Genomic DNA, 19,885 nt, shown 5'->3' with positions numbered 1-19,885 from the left:
CAGGGATTGAGAGTTTGGTCTTTAAATGGAGCAAGTGAGCCCGTATTTGCTTGTGCATGAACTGTTTTTTCAATGCTATATCTTTCTGCCCAGAAGATGCAGTTTTGCTTTGATTGCTACGAAATTTTTGGATGCAATAAACTTCACTTGTTTGGACATGACCGCATTGACTTTGCAAACCTTAGGACAATTGGCGAAGAATGTAGGCACAAACCTGTAGCATAAAATAAAGAGTCCATGCATCAGCAAATACAGGCTCACCCACTCAGGTTAAAGCCTACACCTCCAGTCTCTGGCTGAGATTAGCAACCATTAGAGTCCTTCCTTGCTCTCACACACAGACCCTGAATGATGCAGCTGAGCCAATTTAAATAGGCCTTTTCAAGTGCTGGAACTGGAGGTATGGGAACCGCCAGTCCCACCCAGCTGTAGTGTCCGTTCCTAAAACCTGGACCCAATTCCGGGCCTATTAAAAAAACCTCTCAACACTATCCGTGCTGGAGCGCCGGCTCTTTGGGTTTCACATCACTGAGGCTAGGCACCTCGGTGACACATACATGACATCTAGGACTTGTCCAAATGCAATCTTACAGAACCAAACAGCTCCCAGGGAGATAGAGGGAACAAATACCTTCTGTATAACCACATCAATGCCACAATCACTGCTGACATCAACATCTAGGGGGTTAAGCAGCTGGGATCTGAGCTATGTCTTACCTAAGCCATTGCAGCAGGAGCTCCTAAGCCCCAGCTGTGCAAGTGCCCTAAATGTAAGGTGGCTGAGGAGATTCTCACTGTTCAGGGCTCTAAGGAGCTGAAGAAATTTTACTGTAAAAAAAGTACATATTAAAAAGGGGCCATTTTATAGCCATTTTGTTGGGATACCAGCCGAACTGATGTCATCTGCACACAGTGGTAATGTGATACATTTTATTTTTGCAAGATTCATGTACAAGTTAACTAATATCTGGAAATATTCCTGTAATTTATTGCAATACCACTCCTGACCACATGGTGTGCTGTTAAGGGTAAATTTCTCCGTTAGTCATATAGAATACAAAGGCTTGTCTACAGTAATACCGCGGAGCTGCCTAATGTGCCATTTTGGGTCGCCTAATGATGGCGACCATGACACAGGCTTTATCTTTGGATCTATGAATTGTAATCAAATTTTGGAACCCTTCTAGTTTTTTTTTTTATAAATGGTCTCAGCTGAATATTTTCTGTTTTTCTCCCATTTAGTTGTATGTATGAATGGAGGAACCTATGACGGTATTAAATGTATTTGTCCTGAGTTTTTTTTTGGAGCATTATGTGACTTCACAGCTGAAGAAATTCCTTCGGGTAAGTGTTATGGGTACAGCATTCATGTCCATTGTATTTCTGATGACACACAGATCTACATCTCTGGACCCGATATCACCTCCTTACTAACCAGAATCACACAATGTGACGATAATATCTCATTCTTCTTCTCTGCTAGATTTTTTAAACTTAACATGGACAAAACAGAATTTGTCAGCTTTCCCCCATCTCACTCTATATCCGCAACAAACCTATCCATCAAAGTCAATGGCTGCCCACTCTCTCCAGTCCTGCAAAAATGCTGCCTCAGGGTAATCCTTGACTCTGTTTAAGCTAGTTTAAGCTTCACTTGACAAAGACCATAAGAATGTTCCACACAACCGCAGCGATACCACAATCCCATCTCACTACTGGGTTCCAGCTTCTGCTTAGCCTGTCAAACACAGTCAACCTTTAGCGGCCTCAACAGGCTGGTGAACAGGTGGACTTTGAAAGGACATGGCCAGACATGACGGTTTCCTCCCACGCATCACCTATCTGGGATGATCCTGGGAGATGGGTAGGGAAGATTTCATTATGGGAGTGCAAGTTTCAGATTGTCCAGATGTCAGGGCTTCTAATCAGGTATCTAGTGTCATAAGATGGGTCAAAAAATTTTTCCTGGCTCTCACGTTGGCTGCACAGCTAGCTGCCGACACAGCTCTGAGTGCAGAGAGGACTGGGAATCAACTGTTGCGGTCATGGCTGGGCCGAGCAGACTGTTACACCCAGCCGTGGTGCAGGTGGATTTGTGGACTCAATGGGCCACAGGACTGGGCCTACCCAGGAAGGGGTGTAACTAAGCAGCTATATTGGTGTCCATCGGAGCCTCTAGTGGTGAGGTAAGGCTTGTGCAGCATGTAGCCGCCAGGTAACACTCCTGGGCAGGACCCGATACTGCAACTGCTGACCTCAGGAGTCAGGTACACTGACCCTACTTTAGTGCTTAGTTCAGACACACCGGTCTAGGATTCAGGATCAATGTTAGACCACTGATGGACCGGGAATAGAGTTCATGCACTGGCCGCACGGGGACTTTGTAAACAGGACTGGCCACACAGGGACCATGGGACTACAGACGCAGGGCTGGCCACTACAAGACCAGGGGATAACTTTTAGGCTCTGGTCACACTGGGACCAGGTGACCTCAAAACTCAGTACTAGTACACCTTACTAACTAATGATTCACTATGTTGCTTGGCGACTCCCTAAGGGAGAGGGAGTCTTTTATACAAGATACCTCACAGCTATTGCCTGGCAGCCATCTTGCAGGTGTACTATGGCGCAAACAGACACAGAAGGCAATAGGAGAGCCACACTGGGAAACAATGCCGGGGCTAGGGTGCTCAGAAAGCCGGTGTTCCTGCGTAGAGGGGGAAGGGGACACCATGCAGGGGTGCCGGCAGCAGTGTTTCACAGTGTCACTATGGGTGCAAGCACAAAGCTGTACACACTCCCCACAGCACCATTGTCCATAAACCCATTGCTTGTAGAGGAAGATACCTACCCAAAATTACATACAATAGGTACATGCCCATTTTTTCTCACGTAGGGGCAGTTATCTCCTCCGTAGATGATGAATGGGTGGATTCCGGCTAATACATGGCAATAAATCAGCAAGTCTCATATTCTCAATCTTTCTTAGATAAAATTGTAAAAGGGTTATCCAGACTTTTAAAACAAAAGCCTAACACTAGTCTCAGCCATAAATATTCAATTGGTTGGTATGCTAAGGATAGGACATCAATTTAAAAAACTTGTTATCTCAGGAATTAGGATGAAAAAATTTAAAAAAAAGCTCTCATTGCTTTTACTATATTAGTGGAGAAACATTACTCTTTAGTGTAACTTTTCACTCCTTTCAGCTTCTTTACGCACTCAAATGAAATGTTGGTCTCTTCTCTTTGTGGGAGTTGTCCTGAAAAGTCTGTGATGCTCATGGACAGCACAAAAACGCACTCACCTGAAGGAGCCTTGAAGAAGAATACTATTTAGATCTTTAGGCAGAAAACTCGTCTACACAACAGTGCAGTCTGTGGCTTATTGTTAGCATGTCTGCCTGTCACTCTGCAAGTCCTACGTTTGAGACCTCCATAAAGACCATACATATTAAAAAATAAAGAATAAAAGGGTAATTTCCTGGCCAGGCAGCAACTTCAGCAGTGACTGTGTGATGCCAAACCCTGCGTAATATACACACAGATAGGATTCTGCTCTGCTTACGATTTCAAGCGGTAGTTATACAACCACTTATATGTAATTTGTATACTTGTGGTCACACACAGACCAGATTCTCTTCCTCCGTCTCTTAATATTCAAATGGAAGAGATTCTAGTCGGAACATGCTCCAAAGTATGTAAGCCACAACTGAATCAAAACTTGATTACCGCTCCAAGAGGTGACCAATAAAAAACCTCAGACAAACCCATCTGTATCCCGATTCTAGCGAGATAAGAAACCAGCATGTCCGATTTCAGGCTTCTGATTCTTTTGTTCTCTAGTGATCTTTGACATCAGCTGTCTCATAAAGAACACAAGAGCGTCTTCCTGCCTATGAGACAGTTGGGTGAAACAGATGCCAGCTAAATGATTGGGCCAGCCATGTATGGGGGGGTTGTAGAGTGCCGAGGATGTGCATAACGTGTAACCGGGTGGGGTCCCCAGTGAAATCATGAACAAAGAAGATGGCCAAACACCAAGCTTGCCAAGAGATTTTTTTACTAATGAACTTGCATAAATGCTTTTCCCATAACAAGAGAAAGATCCCAAATAGATTCACGTACACCCAGCCAATTCTGACTAGGACTAGAGATGAGCGAACATGTTTTGAAAATGATAGCCAAACATAAATTCAGCACGAATATGGTACATTCGGATTCGTGATCGGTAACACGAGCATTTTTCTTAAAATCGGAAAAAGTCAGTAACATTCGGTAAAAGATAGAATGAGAGCCAGCAATTCCTGTGCCGCGTACAGTAAAATCACAGAGTGACAGATTAGAATAGAATAGATATATACACATAGAATACATAGATATATATATGTCAGTGACACACACATGTATATATGTATATACAGTGTATTAGATAGATAGATAGATAGATAGATAGATAGATAGATAGATAGATAGAGAGATAGATAGAAGAAAAGCCAGCAATTCAGCAGCCGCGTAGTGTAAAATCACAGAAAGAGTCGACAGGATAGAACAGATGGATTACATACAGTAAATGCAAATAGAATAGGCAGATATACAGATGTCTGTGACAAATACAATTAGTACAGTGTGTGTACAGTAAAAATTATATTTAGGAAAAAAATGGGATGGGCTCCCATGTAATTTTCTTAACCAGCAGAGGGAAAACCGATGGCTGGAGGCCAATGTTTATAGCCTGGGAAGGGGGTAATACCCATGGAGCTTCCCAGGCTATTAATATCAGCTCACAACTGTGTATTTAGACATTAAAATGGGGGACCCTAAAAAAATGACGCAGGTTCCCCCTATAATTAATAACCAGCAAAAGCTATGCAGACAGCTGCTGGCTGATATTAATAGCCTAAGAAGGAGCCATGGATACAGGCCCCCTAGGCTAAAAACATCAGCTCTCAGCTACCCCAGAAAAGGCACATCTCTAAGATGTGCCAATTCTGGCACTTAGCTTCGCTCTTCCCACTTGCCTTGTAGCGGTAGCAAGTGGGGTGATAGTTGGGGGGGTTGATTTGTATTGTCAGGTGACATCAAGCCCCAAGGTTAGTAATGAAGAGGCGTCAATAAGCTGCCCCCATTACTAACCCCATAGTCATATTGTATAAAAACACAACCAGAAAAAAGTCCTTTAATTGAAAGAAAGACACAGACTCGTTTAACAATCTTAATTAAACCATACTTATGAACTCGCCCATTCCCCCGATGCCCTCGTCATCTGCAAAAGAGGTAAAAAAACAAACAACAATATTCCTCACCCTTCCGCAGAGATGCTTTTAATGCATTTGTCCCATGACGGGTCTAGCTCCACTACATCTAGATGGCAGGCTGCTATTGTGAACTGCTATTCCCTGTCTGAGGACACCGCAAGCTGTTGTGAACTCTGTTTTCAGGCTCCCTCTTGTGGTCACAGATGGTATTGTGTGACTTTGGTTTTATGGCTCCCCCTGGTGGTTTGGTTTATTATCCTGCGGGTCCGGCTGGATCAGCTGCCTCGTTATTCACCAGGGAGGCTCCTATTTAGCTCTGCTTCACTTCCACTTGTTGCCGGCTGTCAATGTATTCAGTGCTATTCTGATTACTCCTGATTATCTCGTTTTCTGCCTCTTCAGGATAAGCTAAGTTCTGTTTGAATATTTTTTGCTCATCTGCCTGCAATATGATTTCTGTGTATGATGAGTCTAGTCCAGCTTGCTAATATGTGATTTCTTTTTGCTGGTAAGCTCTGGGGTACGGAGTTGCTTCCCCCGCACCGTTAGTTGGTGCGGGGGCTCGAGCAATCTCTGCGTGGATATTTTGAATAGGGTTTTTTATTGACCGCACAGTTCCCTTCCTATTTTCTGCTATCTAGTATTAGCGGGCCTCATTTGCTAAATCTGATTTCATCTCTGCGTTTGTGCTTTCCCCTTAATTCACCGTTAATATTTGTGGGGGGCTATTCTATATCTTTGGGGTCATTCCACTGAGGCAAGAGAGGACTTTCTTTCCCTCCAGGAATAGTCAGTTTCTCAGGCCGTGAAGAGATGTCTAGGATTTTTAGGTAACGTTCCACGGCTGCCTATAGTTGTGTGCGGATAGGATCAGGTTGCGGTCAATCTAGTTACCACTTCCCCAGAGCTAGTAGTCTGTTCAGTTACTTAGCTAGTCCGACCTGCGATCCTTGCTTCTAGGATCATAACAGTACAGCCGGCCCGGTAAAGTGTTAATTGCATGGCAGAAGCAGGAGAAAAGAAGCTTGGAGATTTTTTTTTTTTTTTTTTTTTGCTGCCGTGTGTCTAGCTGCTGTGTGTCTGGCTTTTCTCCTCCTCTTAATCTTGGTGTGGCTCTGAGTTCAGCTGCTGATATGGATATCCAGAGTTTAGCCTCCAGTGTGGATCATCTTGCTGCAAGGGTACAAAGTATTCAGGATTTTGTTGTGCACAGTCCTATGTCAGAGCCTAGAATACCTATTCCGGAGTTGTTTTCTGGAGATAGATCTAGGTTCCTAAATTTTAAGAACAGTTGCAAGTTGTTTCTTTCTTTGAAACCTCGTTCCTCTGGGGATTCTGTTCAGCAAGTTAAGATTATTATTTCTTTCTTGCGTGGCGATCCTCAAGATTGGGCTTTCGCATTGGCTCCAGGGGATCCTGCATTGCTCAGTGTGGATGTGTTTTTTCTGGCCCTTGGATTGCTCTATGAGGAACCTAATCTTGAGAACCAGGCTGAAAAAGCGTTGTTGGCCCTCTCTCAGGGGCAAGATGATGCAGAGGTGTACTGCCAGAAATTTCGGAAATGGTCGGTGCTTACTCAATGGAATGAGTGTGCCCTGGCTGCAAATTTCAGAAAATTTCCCTACGCCTGCAGGTCTGAATGAGTCAATGACTCTGGCCATTCAGATTGATCGGCGTTTGCGGGAGCGCAAACCTGCGCACCATATGGCAGTGTCTTCTGAACAGACACCTGAGTCTATGCAATGTGATAGAATTCTGACCAGAAGTGAACGGCAAAATTATAGACGGCAAAATGGGTTGTGCTTTTACTGTGGTGACTCAGCTCATGTTATCTCAGCATGCTCTAAGCGCACAAAAAAGATTGATAAATCTGTCACCATCGGTACTTTACAGCCTAAGTTTATTTTGTCTGTTACCCTGATTTGTTCCCTGTCATCTTACCCGGTTATGGCTTTTGTGGATTCAGGTGCTGCCCTGAGTCTGATGGATTTGTCATTTGCCAGGCGCTGTGGTTTTGTTTTGGAGCCTTTAAAATTCCCTATTCCACTAAGGGGAATTGATGCTACACCATTGGCTACGAATAAACCTCAGTACTGGACACAAGTGATCATGTGCATGACTCCTGTTCATCAGGAGGTGATTCGCTTTCTTGTATTGCATAATTTGCATGATGTTGTCGTGTTGGGCCTGCCATGGTTGCAGACTCATAATCCAGTCCTGGATTGGAAAGCAATGTCTGTGTCAAGTTGGGGTTGTCAGGGAATTCATGGCGACGCTCCTGTGGTGTCAATTGCTTCATCCTCTCCTTCTGAGGTCCCTGCGTTTTTGTCAGATTACCAGGATGTATTTGATGAGCCCAAACTCAGTTCTCTACCTCCTCATAGGGATTGTGATTGTGCTATAAATTTGATTCCTGGTAGTAAGTTTCCTAAGGGACGACTTTTCAATTTGTCAGTGCCGGAGCATGCTGCTATGCGGAGTTATATAAAGGAGACTTTGGAGAAAGGACTTATTCGCCCCTCCTCCTCCCCTCTTGGTGCGGGGTTCTTTTTTGTGGCTAAGAAGGATGGTTCCTTGAGACCTTGTATTGATTATCGCCTTCTAAACAAAATCACAGTCAAATTTCAGTATCCTTTGCCATTGTTATCTGATCTGTTTGCTCGCATTAGGGGGTCTAATTGGTTCACCAAGATAGATCTTCGTGGTGCGTATAACCTTGTGCGTATTAAGCAGAGTGATGAATGGAAAACTGCATTTAATACGCCCGAAGGCCATTTTGAGTACTTGGTGATGCCTTTTGGACTTTCTAACGCTCCTTCTGTCTTTCAGTCCTTTATGCACGACATCTTCCGCGAATATCTGGATAAATTTATGATTGTGTATCTGGATGATATTCTGTTTTTTTCGGATGATTGGGAGTCCCATGTTAAGCAGGTCAGGATGGTGTTTCAGGTCCTGCGTGCCAATGCTTTATTTGTGAAGGGCTCAAAATGTCTTTTTGGAGTCCAGAAGGCCTCTTTTTTGGGTTTCATTTTTTATCCTTCTGCTATTGAGATGGACCCAGTCAAGGTTCAGGCTATTCATGACTGGACTCAGCCTACATCTGTTAAGAGTCTTCAGAAGTTCTTGGGTTTTGCTAATTTTTACCGTCGCTTCATCGCTAATTTTTCTGGTGTTGTTAAGCCATTGACGGATTTGACCAAGAAGGGTTCTGATGTTACTAATTGGTCTCCTGCGGCTGTGGAGGACTTTCAGGAGCTGAAGCGCCGGTTTTCTTCGGCTCCGGTCTTATGTCAGCCAGACGTCTCCCTTCCTTTCCAGGTCGAGGTTGATGCTTCTGAGATTGGAGCGGGGGCTGTTTTGTCACAGAGAAGCTCTGATGGCTCTGTGATGAAGCCATGTGCTTTCTTTTCAAGAAAGTTTTCGCCTGCCGAGCGGAATTATGATGTTGGTAATCGGGAGTTGTTGGCTATGAAGTGGGCATTTGAGGAGTGGCGACATTGGCTCGAGGGAGCTAAGCATCGTGTGGTGGTCTTGACTGATCACAAGAATTTGATTTATCTCGAGTCGGCCAAGCGGCTGAATCCTAGACAGGCTCGTTGGTCGTTGTTTTTCTCTCGTTTTGATTTCGTGGTCTCATACCTGCCTGGTTCGAAGAATGTGAAGGCTGATGCTCTTTCTAGGAGTTTTGTGCCTGACTCTCCTAGTGATTCAGAGCCAGCTGGTATCCTCGGAGAGGGGGTGATTTTGTCTGCCATCTCCCCAGATTTTCGACGAGTGCTGCAGGAGTTTCAGGCGGATAGACCTGACCGTTGTCCATCGGAGAGACTGTTTGTCCCGGATAGATGGACCAGCAGAGTTATTTCCGAGGTTCATTCTTCGGTGTTGGCAGGCCATCCTGGGATTTTTGGTACCAGGGATTTGGTGGCTAGGTCCTTCTGGTGGCCTTCCTTGTCGCGGGATGTGCGTTCCTTTGTGCAGTCTTGTGGAATTTGTGCTCGGGCTAAGCCTTGCTGTTCTCGTGCCAGTGGCTTGTTGTTACCTTTGCCTGTCCCGAAGAGGCCTTGGACGCACATTTCCATGGATTTTATTTCAGATCTCCCTGTCTCTCAGAGAATGTCGGTCATTTGGGTGGTGTGTGATTGTTTTTCTAAAATGGTCCATTTGGTGCCCTTGCCTAAGTTGCCTTCCTCCTCCGAGTTGGTTCCTCTGTTTTTTCAAAATGTGGTTTGTTTGCACGGGATCCCTGAAAATATTGTTTCCGACAGAGGATCCCAGTTTGTGTCTAGATTTTGGCGGACCTTTTGCGCTAAGATGGGCATTAATTTGTCTTTTTCGTCGGCCTTCCATCCTCAGACGAATGGCCAAACTGAGCGCACTAATCAGACTTTGGAAACCTATTTAAGATGTTTTGTTTCTGCTGATCAGGATGACTGGGTGACTTTTTTGCCATTGGCCGAGTTTGCCCTTAATAATCGGGCTAGTTCTGCTACTTTGGTTTCGTCTTTTTTTTGTAATTCAGGGTTTCATCCTCGTTTTTCCTCGGGTCAGGTGGAGCCTTCTGACTGTCCTGGAGTGGATGTTGTGGTGGATAGGTTGCATCAGATTTGGAATCATGTGGTGGACAATTTGAAGCTGTCACAAGAGAAGGCTCAGCGCTTTGCCAACCGCCGTCACTGTGTGGGTCCCCGACTTCGCGTTGGGGATTTGGTGTGGTTGTCTTCTCGCTTTGTTCCTATGAAGGTCTCCTCTCCTAAGTTTAAGCCTCGGTTTATCGGTCCTTATAAGATTTTGGAAGTCCTTAACCCTGTGTCATTTCGTTTGGACCTCCCGGCATCGTTTGCTATTCATAATGTGCTCCATCGGCCGTTGTTGCGGAGGTATGTGGTGCCTGTGGTTCCTTCGGTTGAGCCTCCTGCTCCTGTGCTGGTTGAGGGAGAATTGGAATACGTGGTGGAGAAGATCTTGGATTCTCGTATTTCTAGACGGAGGCTTCAGTATTTGGTTAAGTGGAAAGGCTATGGTCAGGAGGATAAGTCCTGGGTTGTCGCCTCTGATGTTCATGCGGCCGATTTGGTTCGTGCCTTCCATGTGGCTCACTCTGATCGCCCTGGAGGTTTTGATGAGGGTTCGGTGACCCCTCCTCAAGGGGGGGTACTGTTGTGAACTCTGTTTTCAGGCTCCCTCTTGTGGTCACAGATGGTATTGTGTGACTTTGGTTTTTTGGCTCCCCCTGGTGGTTTTGTTTATTATCCTGCGGGTCTGCTGGATCAGCTGCCTTGTTATTCACCAGGGAGGCTCCTATTTAGCTCTGCTTCACTTCCACTTGTTGCCGGCTGTCAATGTATTCAGTGCTATTCTGATTACTCCTGATTATCTCGTTTTCTGCCTCTTCAGGATAAGCTAAGTTCTGTTTGAATATTTTTTGCTCATCTGCCTGCAATATGATTTCTGTGTATGATGAGTCTAGTCCAGCTTGCTAATATGTGATTTCTTTTTGCTGGTAAGCTCTGGGGTACGGAGTTGCTTCCCCCGCACCATTAGTTGGTGCGGGGGCTCGAGCAATCTCTGCGTGGATATTTTGAATAGTGTTTTTTATTGACCGCACAGTTCCCTTCCTATTTTCTGCTATCTAGTATTAGCGGGCCTCATTTGCTAAATCTGATTTCATCTCTGCGTTTGTGCTTTCCCCTTAACTCACCGTTAATATTTGTGGGGGGCTATTCTATATCTTTGGGGTCATTCCACTGAGGCAAGAGAGGACTTTCTTTCCCTCCAGGAATAGTCAGTTTTTCAGGCCGTGAAGAGACGTCTAGGATTTTTAGGTAACGTTCCACGGCTGCCTATAGTTGTGTGCGGATAGGATCAGGTTGCGGTCAATCTAGTTACCACTTCCCCAGAGCTAGTAGTCTGTTCAGTTACTTAGCTAGTCCGACCTGCGATCCTTGCCTCTAGGATCATAACAGCAAGCAAGAGAAAGTTCTCCTGCTTGCGGTGCTGTCTGACAGGTCCTGCAACTTCACGGCCAATGAATTCACCTTTCTGACGTCAGCGCGAGTGCCATGGGAAAATTTTCCTGCCGGCTGAGAAAATAAATGCTGATGTGAGCTGCCCCATAGATTAACACTGAGCCGAGTGCTATGCGATATTTTCTCACATAGCACTCGCCTCGCCCACATCTTGGCACCGCCCTGGTTTAAAACTGTTAATCCCCCAGACATGGATTACGGCATAGGGACAGAACAACTGACAAGTGAGGGATATTGTTGTTTTTTAATTTTAGTCTTATTAAAGGAGAAGGGGGGCTTCGGTGGAATTAGGCGTTAGGTGAATATAACTGTGTTTGGTTTTTTTAATAAAATGGAAACTGTGTTTAGTCTTATTTCTAATAAAGGACATTATTCTGGCTGTGTCTTTATTTACCATATAACTATAGGATTTAGTAATGGATAGGTGTCTTATAGATGCCTCTCCATTACTAATCTGTGGGCTTGATGTCACCTGACAATACAAAGTTGACATCAACCCCACAAATATGAACCCTACTTGCCTCCACTGCAGGGCAAGTGGGAAGAGACTGGTAAAGTGTCAGAATGGGCGCATCTAACAGATATGCCTTTTTTTGGGCACCTGCAGGCTGGTATTTTTAGGCTGGGAGTGGGCCAATATCCATGGCTCCTTACCAGCCTGGGAATACCAGCCCCCAGCTGTCTGCTTTAGCAGGGCTGGTTGTCAAAAATGAAGGGAGACCTTGTGCTATTTTTTAAAATTATTTATTTAAACAATTAAAATATACGGCGTGGGGACCCCTCAATTCTTGATAACCAACCTTGCTGAACCTGACAGCTGATGGTTGCAGCCCCCAGCTGTGAGTTCTGCCTGGCTGGTTATCAAAAATACAATGGAACCAAAGCAGTTTTTTTTTTAAATTATTTATTTACAGCGCAGGAGCGGCTGATGAATACTCCCATCTGCCGCTCCTGCTCTCACTGTTATTAGCGGCAGCAGGTGTCAGCTGATGGGAGCTGTAGTCCCATCAGCTGACACCAGTGACAGGAGGTAAACTTTATACCTCCGATCACAGCTGAGCACCCAAGCTGTCTTCTAATCAAATGGATTTCATGGATGACCTATTGGTGATGGAGCACAGCAGTTCATAAGTTTAACAGAAAAAAATCTTCCTTTGCTTCCACCTTGCAGGTAATCCACCTAAGAAATGTTCGATATGGCGTCTGTACACTTTTCCACAGCTGTAATTGCTTTCAGATACGGTTTGCTCCGAGAGCTGAAACTGATGGGCACTGACACATTCTGGTGCTTAAAATTGCCTAAGATTGGCGCCAAATTAATTACCTTTGCATGCATGCTACCCAACACTGTGGTGGGCCTGAGCTCAGGACTTACCAACCTAGACTTGGTAGCTGTAATTATCAAAATTACATCCGTCCGGTGGACAGCTGCGTGGTCGAGAGGAAAATAGTGATTCACCAACCAAAGCCTCACACCACGTCCAACTTGTGGGATGGCTCTCCAGATGCGTCACTGTTGCCGGCTACTGGGGCTTTAGTCTCTGCTGCTTATTGTAATGGTCTCTGAGACAACTTTCTCCCTTGCTTGAGTAATTGGAGCGATGTCCTGTGATACTGTAGTGGTTTCCATCTCACCAGGTCTCATGACCCCAAGGATGGCACTGGATGAAGATCCACATATCCTCTCTATGGCAGCGCACCCACTTCCTGTCGAGCACTTCGTCCTGACTCAGCCAAAATACAATCTAAATCAACAGAACATAGTCCGTTTAACATGACACAAGTCTCTGCTAACAGAGGAGCTATTTTTATGTCTCCTCACTGAACTGGGTATATACAGTATATATTTATATATGTCCTGTACACAACTTCCAGCAAGGGTCATATAGGAGATACAGGGCAAACAGTGGCCTCTTGAAGTCAGTGGTCAGTACTGCAGGCAACAATGTTCTCAACGTCCAAGCACTGTCATTTACATTAGCATACAGACATAAAAGCAACTGTAAAAAATTGTTAATGGAAAGATGTCTGAGGGTCCCTCCCCATGACCTCTGATATGAAAGAAAGATCGACAGGGGAGGTGACAGCAGTGTGTCAGAAACCATACATCAATGTTAGACCAGTATTAAGGGGTTACTGAACATGTGCAGCCACCACTGAGCAAGTGCAACCACCACTGAGTATGTGCAACCACCACTGAGCATGTGCAACCACCACTGAGCATGTGCAACCACAACTGAGCATGTGCAACCACAACTGAGCATGTGCAACCACCACTGAGCATGTGCAACCACCACTGAGCATGTGCAACCACCACTGAGCATGTGCAACCATCACTGAGCATGTGCAACCACCACTGATAATGTGCAACCACCACTGGGCATGTGCAACCACCACTGGGCATGTGCAACCACCACTGAGAATGTGCAACCACCACTGAGCATGTGCAACCACCACTGAGCATGTACAATTTACATTACAGCCGCTAGAGAAATAGGACCACTGTGGATGAAAATGTTTTGTACTTGCAAAATCGCGCTCAATTGTTATATGATGTTGATTACAAATACAATTCTTTTCACACACTCAGTGGAGTTTTGCACAATGTTTTTTATGAGATAGCCTCTGTATAATCCTTTCCAATGGGACCCCAAAGTGAATTTTCCATGATTATTGGCTAAGATGTTCTGTAATAATTGATGGACCGATGAATTATAGGTAGACGACTGGAGAGCCTCGTCACATTTTCGTTTCTTCTTTTCTCATTAGATAGGTGCATGGAGATGATTCCAGAAGCATTTAAGGAATTTTATGACTCAATTAACACATCAGAAGGCCACATGTGCGTGTCTCACTGCAATCCAAAGTCTCCAAAATTCATGGACTGCAATGGTGGCGTTTGTGGGCTGCAAATCAGAAAAGGTCCTACCTGCTTGTGAGTGTTATTTTTCCATGATGTCGGATGGTATGCCACTATTATCCATATTAGATTTAGAACATTGAGTAATATGAGAAGGGGTACATGACCGATGTAAGGATTGAAGGTGGCCATTGTCCATGGCACATTTTCAGGTTAAGGGAGGGAAAGGGGACTTGTATACTTGTCCAATTGTAACTAGCTGTTCAGATGTTTCCCGCCCCCCTATACTGCAACCTGGAAACAAGTAAAGCCCCTAACCACAACATCAAATAGCACTGTGTCATTAGTTTCCACCTGAAAGTGACCCCCAATGGTCCAATGACTTAATTTAACATGGGATGTAGAATAAGGGATAATGTTCCCCTGGTGCCCTCCTTTTTCAAAGCAGTGCTGCAGATTGGCCTATTTCTCTCCCACGATATGACCACTACTCTTTTCAAACAAGCGGTGCACATGGTAAAGCAGTAGCTTGAGACACACACCCTGCTTTCTTATAGGCTAGCATTTCTCTCCCCCAACATGTGGTAATCAGTGGCCAATCAAAGTGCAGGGGGGGTGTCTCAGACTATAGTTTAACAGAACGCATTGGTTAATCTATGAAGAGTGGTAGCCATGTTGGGAGAATAAAGAGGGGAATTGGCATGTGTATTCCCTCTAAACACTAGCATTTTGCAAGCGTAATTATCCCAGGTCCTTCACACTATGCATTCCTGGGAAAGGAAGCCGCCGCGTGCTAGGCTGAGAGGCGGGAGGACTCTGGGGGCCATCGGAAGGTAAGTATATCACTATTTTTTATTTTAATTCTTTTTTTTTTTTACAAAGGATATGGCGCCCAGTCCCTGGAGGAGAGTCTCCTCTCCATGTTATGAACTGGTGGTTTAGGAGCAACATGGGACGAGCTCTGGAGGAGGTGGTGGTACCTGTACTGACCGCAGTTCCTGATCTTAACACAACACTAGAAGTAGCCGTGGGATGTTCCTGTCACTCCCTAGACACCTCGTCACAGCCGGAGGACTAACTACCCCTAAAGATAGAAACAGGAAAGCTATCTTGCCTCAGAGAAAATCCCCAAAGGATAGACAGCCCCCCACAAATATTGACTGTGAGTGGAGAGGGAAATGACATACGCAGAATGAAACCAGGATGAAGCAATGGAGGCCACTCTAGCTAGGTAGATAGTATAGGACAGAATACTGTGCGGTCAGTATAAAAACTAGAAAAATCCACCATAGAGTTTACAAAAATCTCCACACCTGACTAAAGGTGTGGAGGGTAAATCTGCTTCCCAGAGCTTCCAGCTTAACTGAATAAATCCATACTGACAAGCTGGACAAGAAAAAACATAGAAAGTGCTGAACGATAAAGTCCACAAAATGTGGACTGCAAAAGAACCAAGCAAGGACTTATCTTTGCTGAACTGGTCAGAACATCAGTGAAATCCAAGCAGAGATGTGAAACCCAACCAGGAACCATTGACAACTGGCACTGGCTGAAGGATAGAGCCAGGCTAAATAGCCGAGCCAGAATAGACGATCAGTGGAAGCAGCTGCTGACTGCTAAATCCAAGGAGCAGCCGTTCCACTTAAAACCACCGGAGGGAGCCCAAGAGCAGAACTCACAAAAGTGCCACTTACCACCACCGGAGGGAGCCCAAGAGCGGAATTCACAACATCTCCCCCACCCTGGGTACCAACTGCACATGATCTGCTTACTTTGCGCATGGTGTGTTGTGAATTAGACTTTTTGGCTCCCTCTTGCGGTTACTAGTGATATGACTATGGGATTGTCTTTCCTCAGTTTGGCACCCACCTGGGTCGTTAGTCCAGGGGTGTTGCTATATAAACTTCCTGGATCCTTAGTCCAGTGCCTGGCATCGTTGTAATCAGATCCTTTCTGTTTGCTCCTGTCTGCTGCTCCTTGTTCGTGCAAAATTAAGCTAAGTCCTGCTTCTTTGTTTTTTGGTTATTTGCTTTGCTCTTATTTTTGTCCAGCTTGTACTAAATGTGATTCCTGACTTTGCTGGAGGCTCTAGGGGGCTGGTGTTCTCCCCCCGGGCCGTTAGACGGTTCGAGGGTTCTTGAATATCCAGCGTGGATATTTTGATAGGGTTTTTGCTGACCATATAAGTCATCTTACTATATTCTGCTATTAGCTAGTGGGCCTCTCTTTGCTAAATACCTAGCTCATTCTTACATTTGTCTTTTCCTCTTACCTCACCGTTATTATTTGTTGGGGGCTTGTATCCAACGTTTGGGGTCTTTTCTCTGGAGGCAAGAAAGGTCTTTCTTTTCCCTTCTAGGGTTAGTGAGTTCTCCGGCTGGCGCGAGACGTCTAGAACCAACGTAGGCACGTTCCCCGGCTGCTGCTATTTGTGGTGCTAGGATTAGATATATGGTCAGCTCAGTTACCACTGCCCTATGAGCTGGTTTTTTGTGTTTACAGACTTAGTAATTATTTCTGAGACCCTCTGCCATTGGGGTCATAACAGTATGCCAGGCCAACATTGAATGTTTAATGCATTGCAGAAGTGGGATAATAAGAAAGGAAATTCTGAGGTTTTTTTTTTTTTTTTTATCCTCACTTCCTCCCCTTTACCTCTGAGTGGCTTGTGCTTGCTGCAGACATGAATGTCCAGACCTTGATTACAAGTGTAGACCAGCTTGCTGCTCGTGTGCAGGGCATACAAGATTTTGTTACCAGTAGTCCTATGTCTGAACCTAAGATACCTATTCCTGAACTGTTTTCTGGAGACCGATTTAAGTTTAGGAATTTCAGGAATAATTGTAAATTGTTTCTATCTCTGAGACCCCGTTCATCTGGAGATTCAGCTCAGCAAGTTAAAATTGTTATCTCTTTTTTACGGGGCGACCCTCAGGATTGGGCTTTCTCGCTAGCGCCAGGAGATCCGGCATTGGCAAATATTGATGCGTTTTTTCTGGCGCTTGGACTGCTTTACGAGGAACCCAATCTTGAAGTTCAGGCAGAAAAAGCCTTGCTGGCTATTTCTCAGGGCCAGGATGAAGCTGAAGTGTATTGCCAAAAATTTCGGAAATGGTCCGTGCTTACTCAGTGGAATGAGTGTGCTCTGGCCGCAAATTTCAGAAATGGCCTTTCTGAAGCCATTAAGAATGTGATGGTGGGTTTCCCCATTCCTACAAGTCTGAATGATTCCATGGCGCTGGCTATTCAAATTCACCGGCGTTTGCGGGAGCATAAAACCGCTAATCCTCTGGTGGTGTTGTCTGAACAAACACCTGATTTAATGCAATGTGATAGAATTCAGACTAGAAATGAGCGGAAAAATCATAGACGTCAGAATGGGTTGTGTTTTTACTGTGGTGATTCTACACATGTTATATCAGCATGCTCTAAACGCCTAACAAGGGTTGTTAGTCCTGTCGCCATTGGTAATTTGCAACCTAAATTTATTTTGTCTGTGACTTTAATTTGCTCATTGTCTTCTTACCCTGTTATGGCATTTGTGGATTCAGGTGCTGCCCTGAGTCATATGGATCTGTCATTTGCCAAGCGCTGTGGTTTTGTTCTTGAACCGTTGGTAAATCCTATTCCTCTTAGAGGTATTGATGCTACGCCATTGGCGGAAAATAAACCGCAGTTTTGGACGCAGGTAACCATGTGCATGACTCCTGAACATCGGGAGGTGATTCGTTTTCTTGTTCTGCATAAAATGCATGATTTGGTCGTTTTGGGTCTGCCATGGTTACAGACCCACAATCCAGTCTTGGATTGGAAGGCAATGTCTGTGTCAAGTTGGGGCTGTCAGGGAATTCATGCTGATTCCCCGCCGGTGTCTATTGCTTCCTCTACTCCTTCGGAAGTTCCTGAGTATTTGTCTGATTATCAGGATGTATTCAGCGAGTCCAGGTCCAGTGCTCTGCCTCCTCATAGGGACTGTGACTGCGCCATAGATTTGATTCCAGGTACTAAATTTCCTAAGGGAAGACTATTTAATCTGTCTGTACCTGAGCATACCGCAATGCGTTCGTATATCAAGGAGTCTCTGGAGAAGGGGCATATCCATCCATCCTCTTCCCCTCTTGGTGCGGGATTCTTTTTTGTGGCCAAGAAGGACGGATCTTTGAGACCTTGTATTGACTATCGGCTTCTGGATAAAATCACTGTTAAATTTCAGTATCCTTTGCCTCTGTTGTCGGACTTGTTTGCCCGGATTAAAGGTGCCAAGTGGTTCACCAAGATAGATCTTCGTGGTGCGTACAACCTTGTGCGCATTAAGCAAGGAGATGAATGGAAGACAGCATTTAATACGCCCGAAGGTCATTTTGAGTACTTGGTGATGCCTTTTGGGCTCTCTAATGCTCCCTCAGTGTTTCAGTCCTTTATGCATGATATTTTCCGGAAGTATCTGGATAAATTTATGATTGTTTATCTGGATGATATTCTGGTTTTCTCTGAAGATTGGGACTCACATGTGGAGCAGGTCAGGATGGTGTTTCAGGTTTTGCGTGAGAATGCTTTGTTTGTTAAGGGCTCAAAGTGTCTCTTTGGAGTACAGAAGGTTCCCTTTTTGGGGTTTATTTTTTCCCCTTCTGCTGTGGAGATGGACCCAGTCAAGGTCTGAGCTATTCATGATTGGACTCAACCCACGTCAGTTAAGAGTCTTCAGAAGTTCTTGGGTTTTGCTAACTTCTACCGTCGTTTTATCACTAATTTTTCTAGCGTTGTTAAACCTTTGACGGATATGACCAAGAAAGGTTCTGATGTTGCTAACTGGGCTCCTGCAGCCGTGGAGGCGTTCCAAGTGTTGAAGCGCCGGTTTACTTCGGCGCCTGTTTTGTGCCAGCCTGATGTCTCACTTCCCTTTCAGGTCGAAGTGGATGCTTCTGAGATTGGGGCAGGGGCCGTTTTGTCGCAGAGAGGCCCTGGTTGCTCGGTAATGAGACCATGTGCTTTCTTCTCTAGGAAGTTTTCGCCTGCTGAGCGGAATTATGATGTTGGCAATCGGGAGCTGCTGGCCATGAAGTGGGCATTTGAGGAGTGGCGTCATTGGCTCGAGGGTGCTAAGCATCGTGTGGTGGTCTTGACTGATCACAAAAATTTGATGTATCTCGAGTCTGCTAAACGCCTGAATCCTAGACAGGCCCGCTGGTCATTGTTTTTCTCCCGTTTTGACTTTGTGGTCTCGTATTTACCAGGTTCAAAGAATGTGAAGGCTGATGCTCTTTCAAGGAGCTTTGTGCCTGACTCTCCTGGAGTCGCAGAACCAGTTGGTATTCTTAAAGAGGGAGTTATCTTGTCGGCCATTTCTCCTGATTTGCGACGTGTGTTGCAGAGATTTCAGGCTGGTAGACCTGACTCTTGTCCACCTGACAGACTGTTTGTTCCTGATAAGTGGACCAGCAGAGTCATTTCCGAGGTTCATTCCTCGGTGTTGGCAGGGCATCCGGGAATTTTTGGCACCAGAGATCTGGTGGCTAGGTCCTTTTGGTGGCCTTCCTTGTCACGGGATGTGCGGTCATTTGTGCAGTCCTGTGGGACTTGTGCTCGAGCTAAGCCTTGCTGTTCTCGTGCCAGCGGGTTGCTCTTGCCCTTGCCTGTTCCGAAGAGGCCTTGGACACACATTTCCATGGATTTCATTTCAGATCTCCCGGTGTCTCAGGGCATGTCTGTCATCTGGGTGGTATGTGATCGCTTTTCTAA

At 45.2% G+C, this 19,885-nt stretch overlaps 1 protein-coding gene across 1 annotated transcript in view; it reads left to right on the top strand.

The window, feature by feature from the left end:
- The window catches only part of LOC143774306 (uncharacterized), a 45,197-nt gene that overhangs the window by 22,050 nt on the left and 3,262 nt on the right, over positions 1-19,885 (top strand). The window contains exons 3-4 of the mRNA XM_077261754.1: positions 1,243-1,344; positions 14,056-14,221. Coding sequence (XP_077117869.1) covers positions 1,243-1,344; positions 14,056-14,221 — 268 coding nt within the window. The remainder of the gene's footprint in view (positions 1-1,242; positions 1,345-14,055; positions 14,222-19,885) is intronic.

Source organism: Ranitomeya variabilis, chromosome 5 (genome assembly GCF_051348905.1).
Source record: "Ranitomeya variabilis isolate aRanVar5 chromosome 5, aRanVar5.hap1, whole genome shotgun sequence".
NCBI lineage: Eukaryota > Metazoa > Chordata > Amphibia > Anura > Dendrobatidae > Ranitomeya > Ranitomeya variabilis.
The sequence above is the reverse complement of the archived record's forward strand: the minus strand, read 5'-3'. Positions and strand labels throughout refer to the sequence as shown.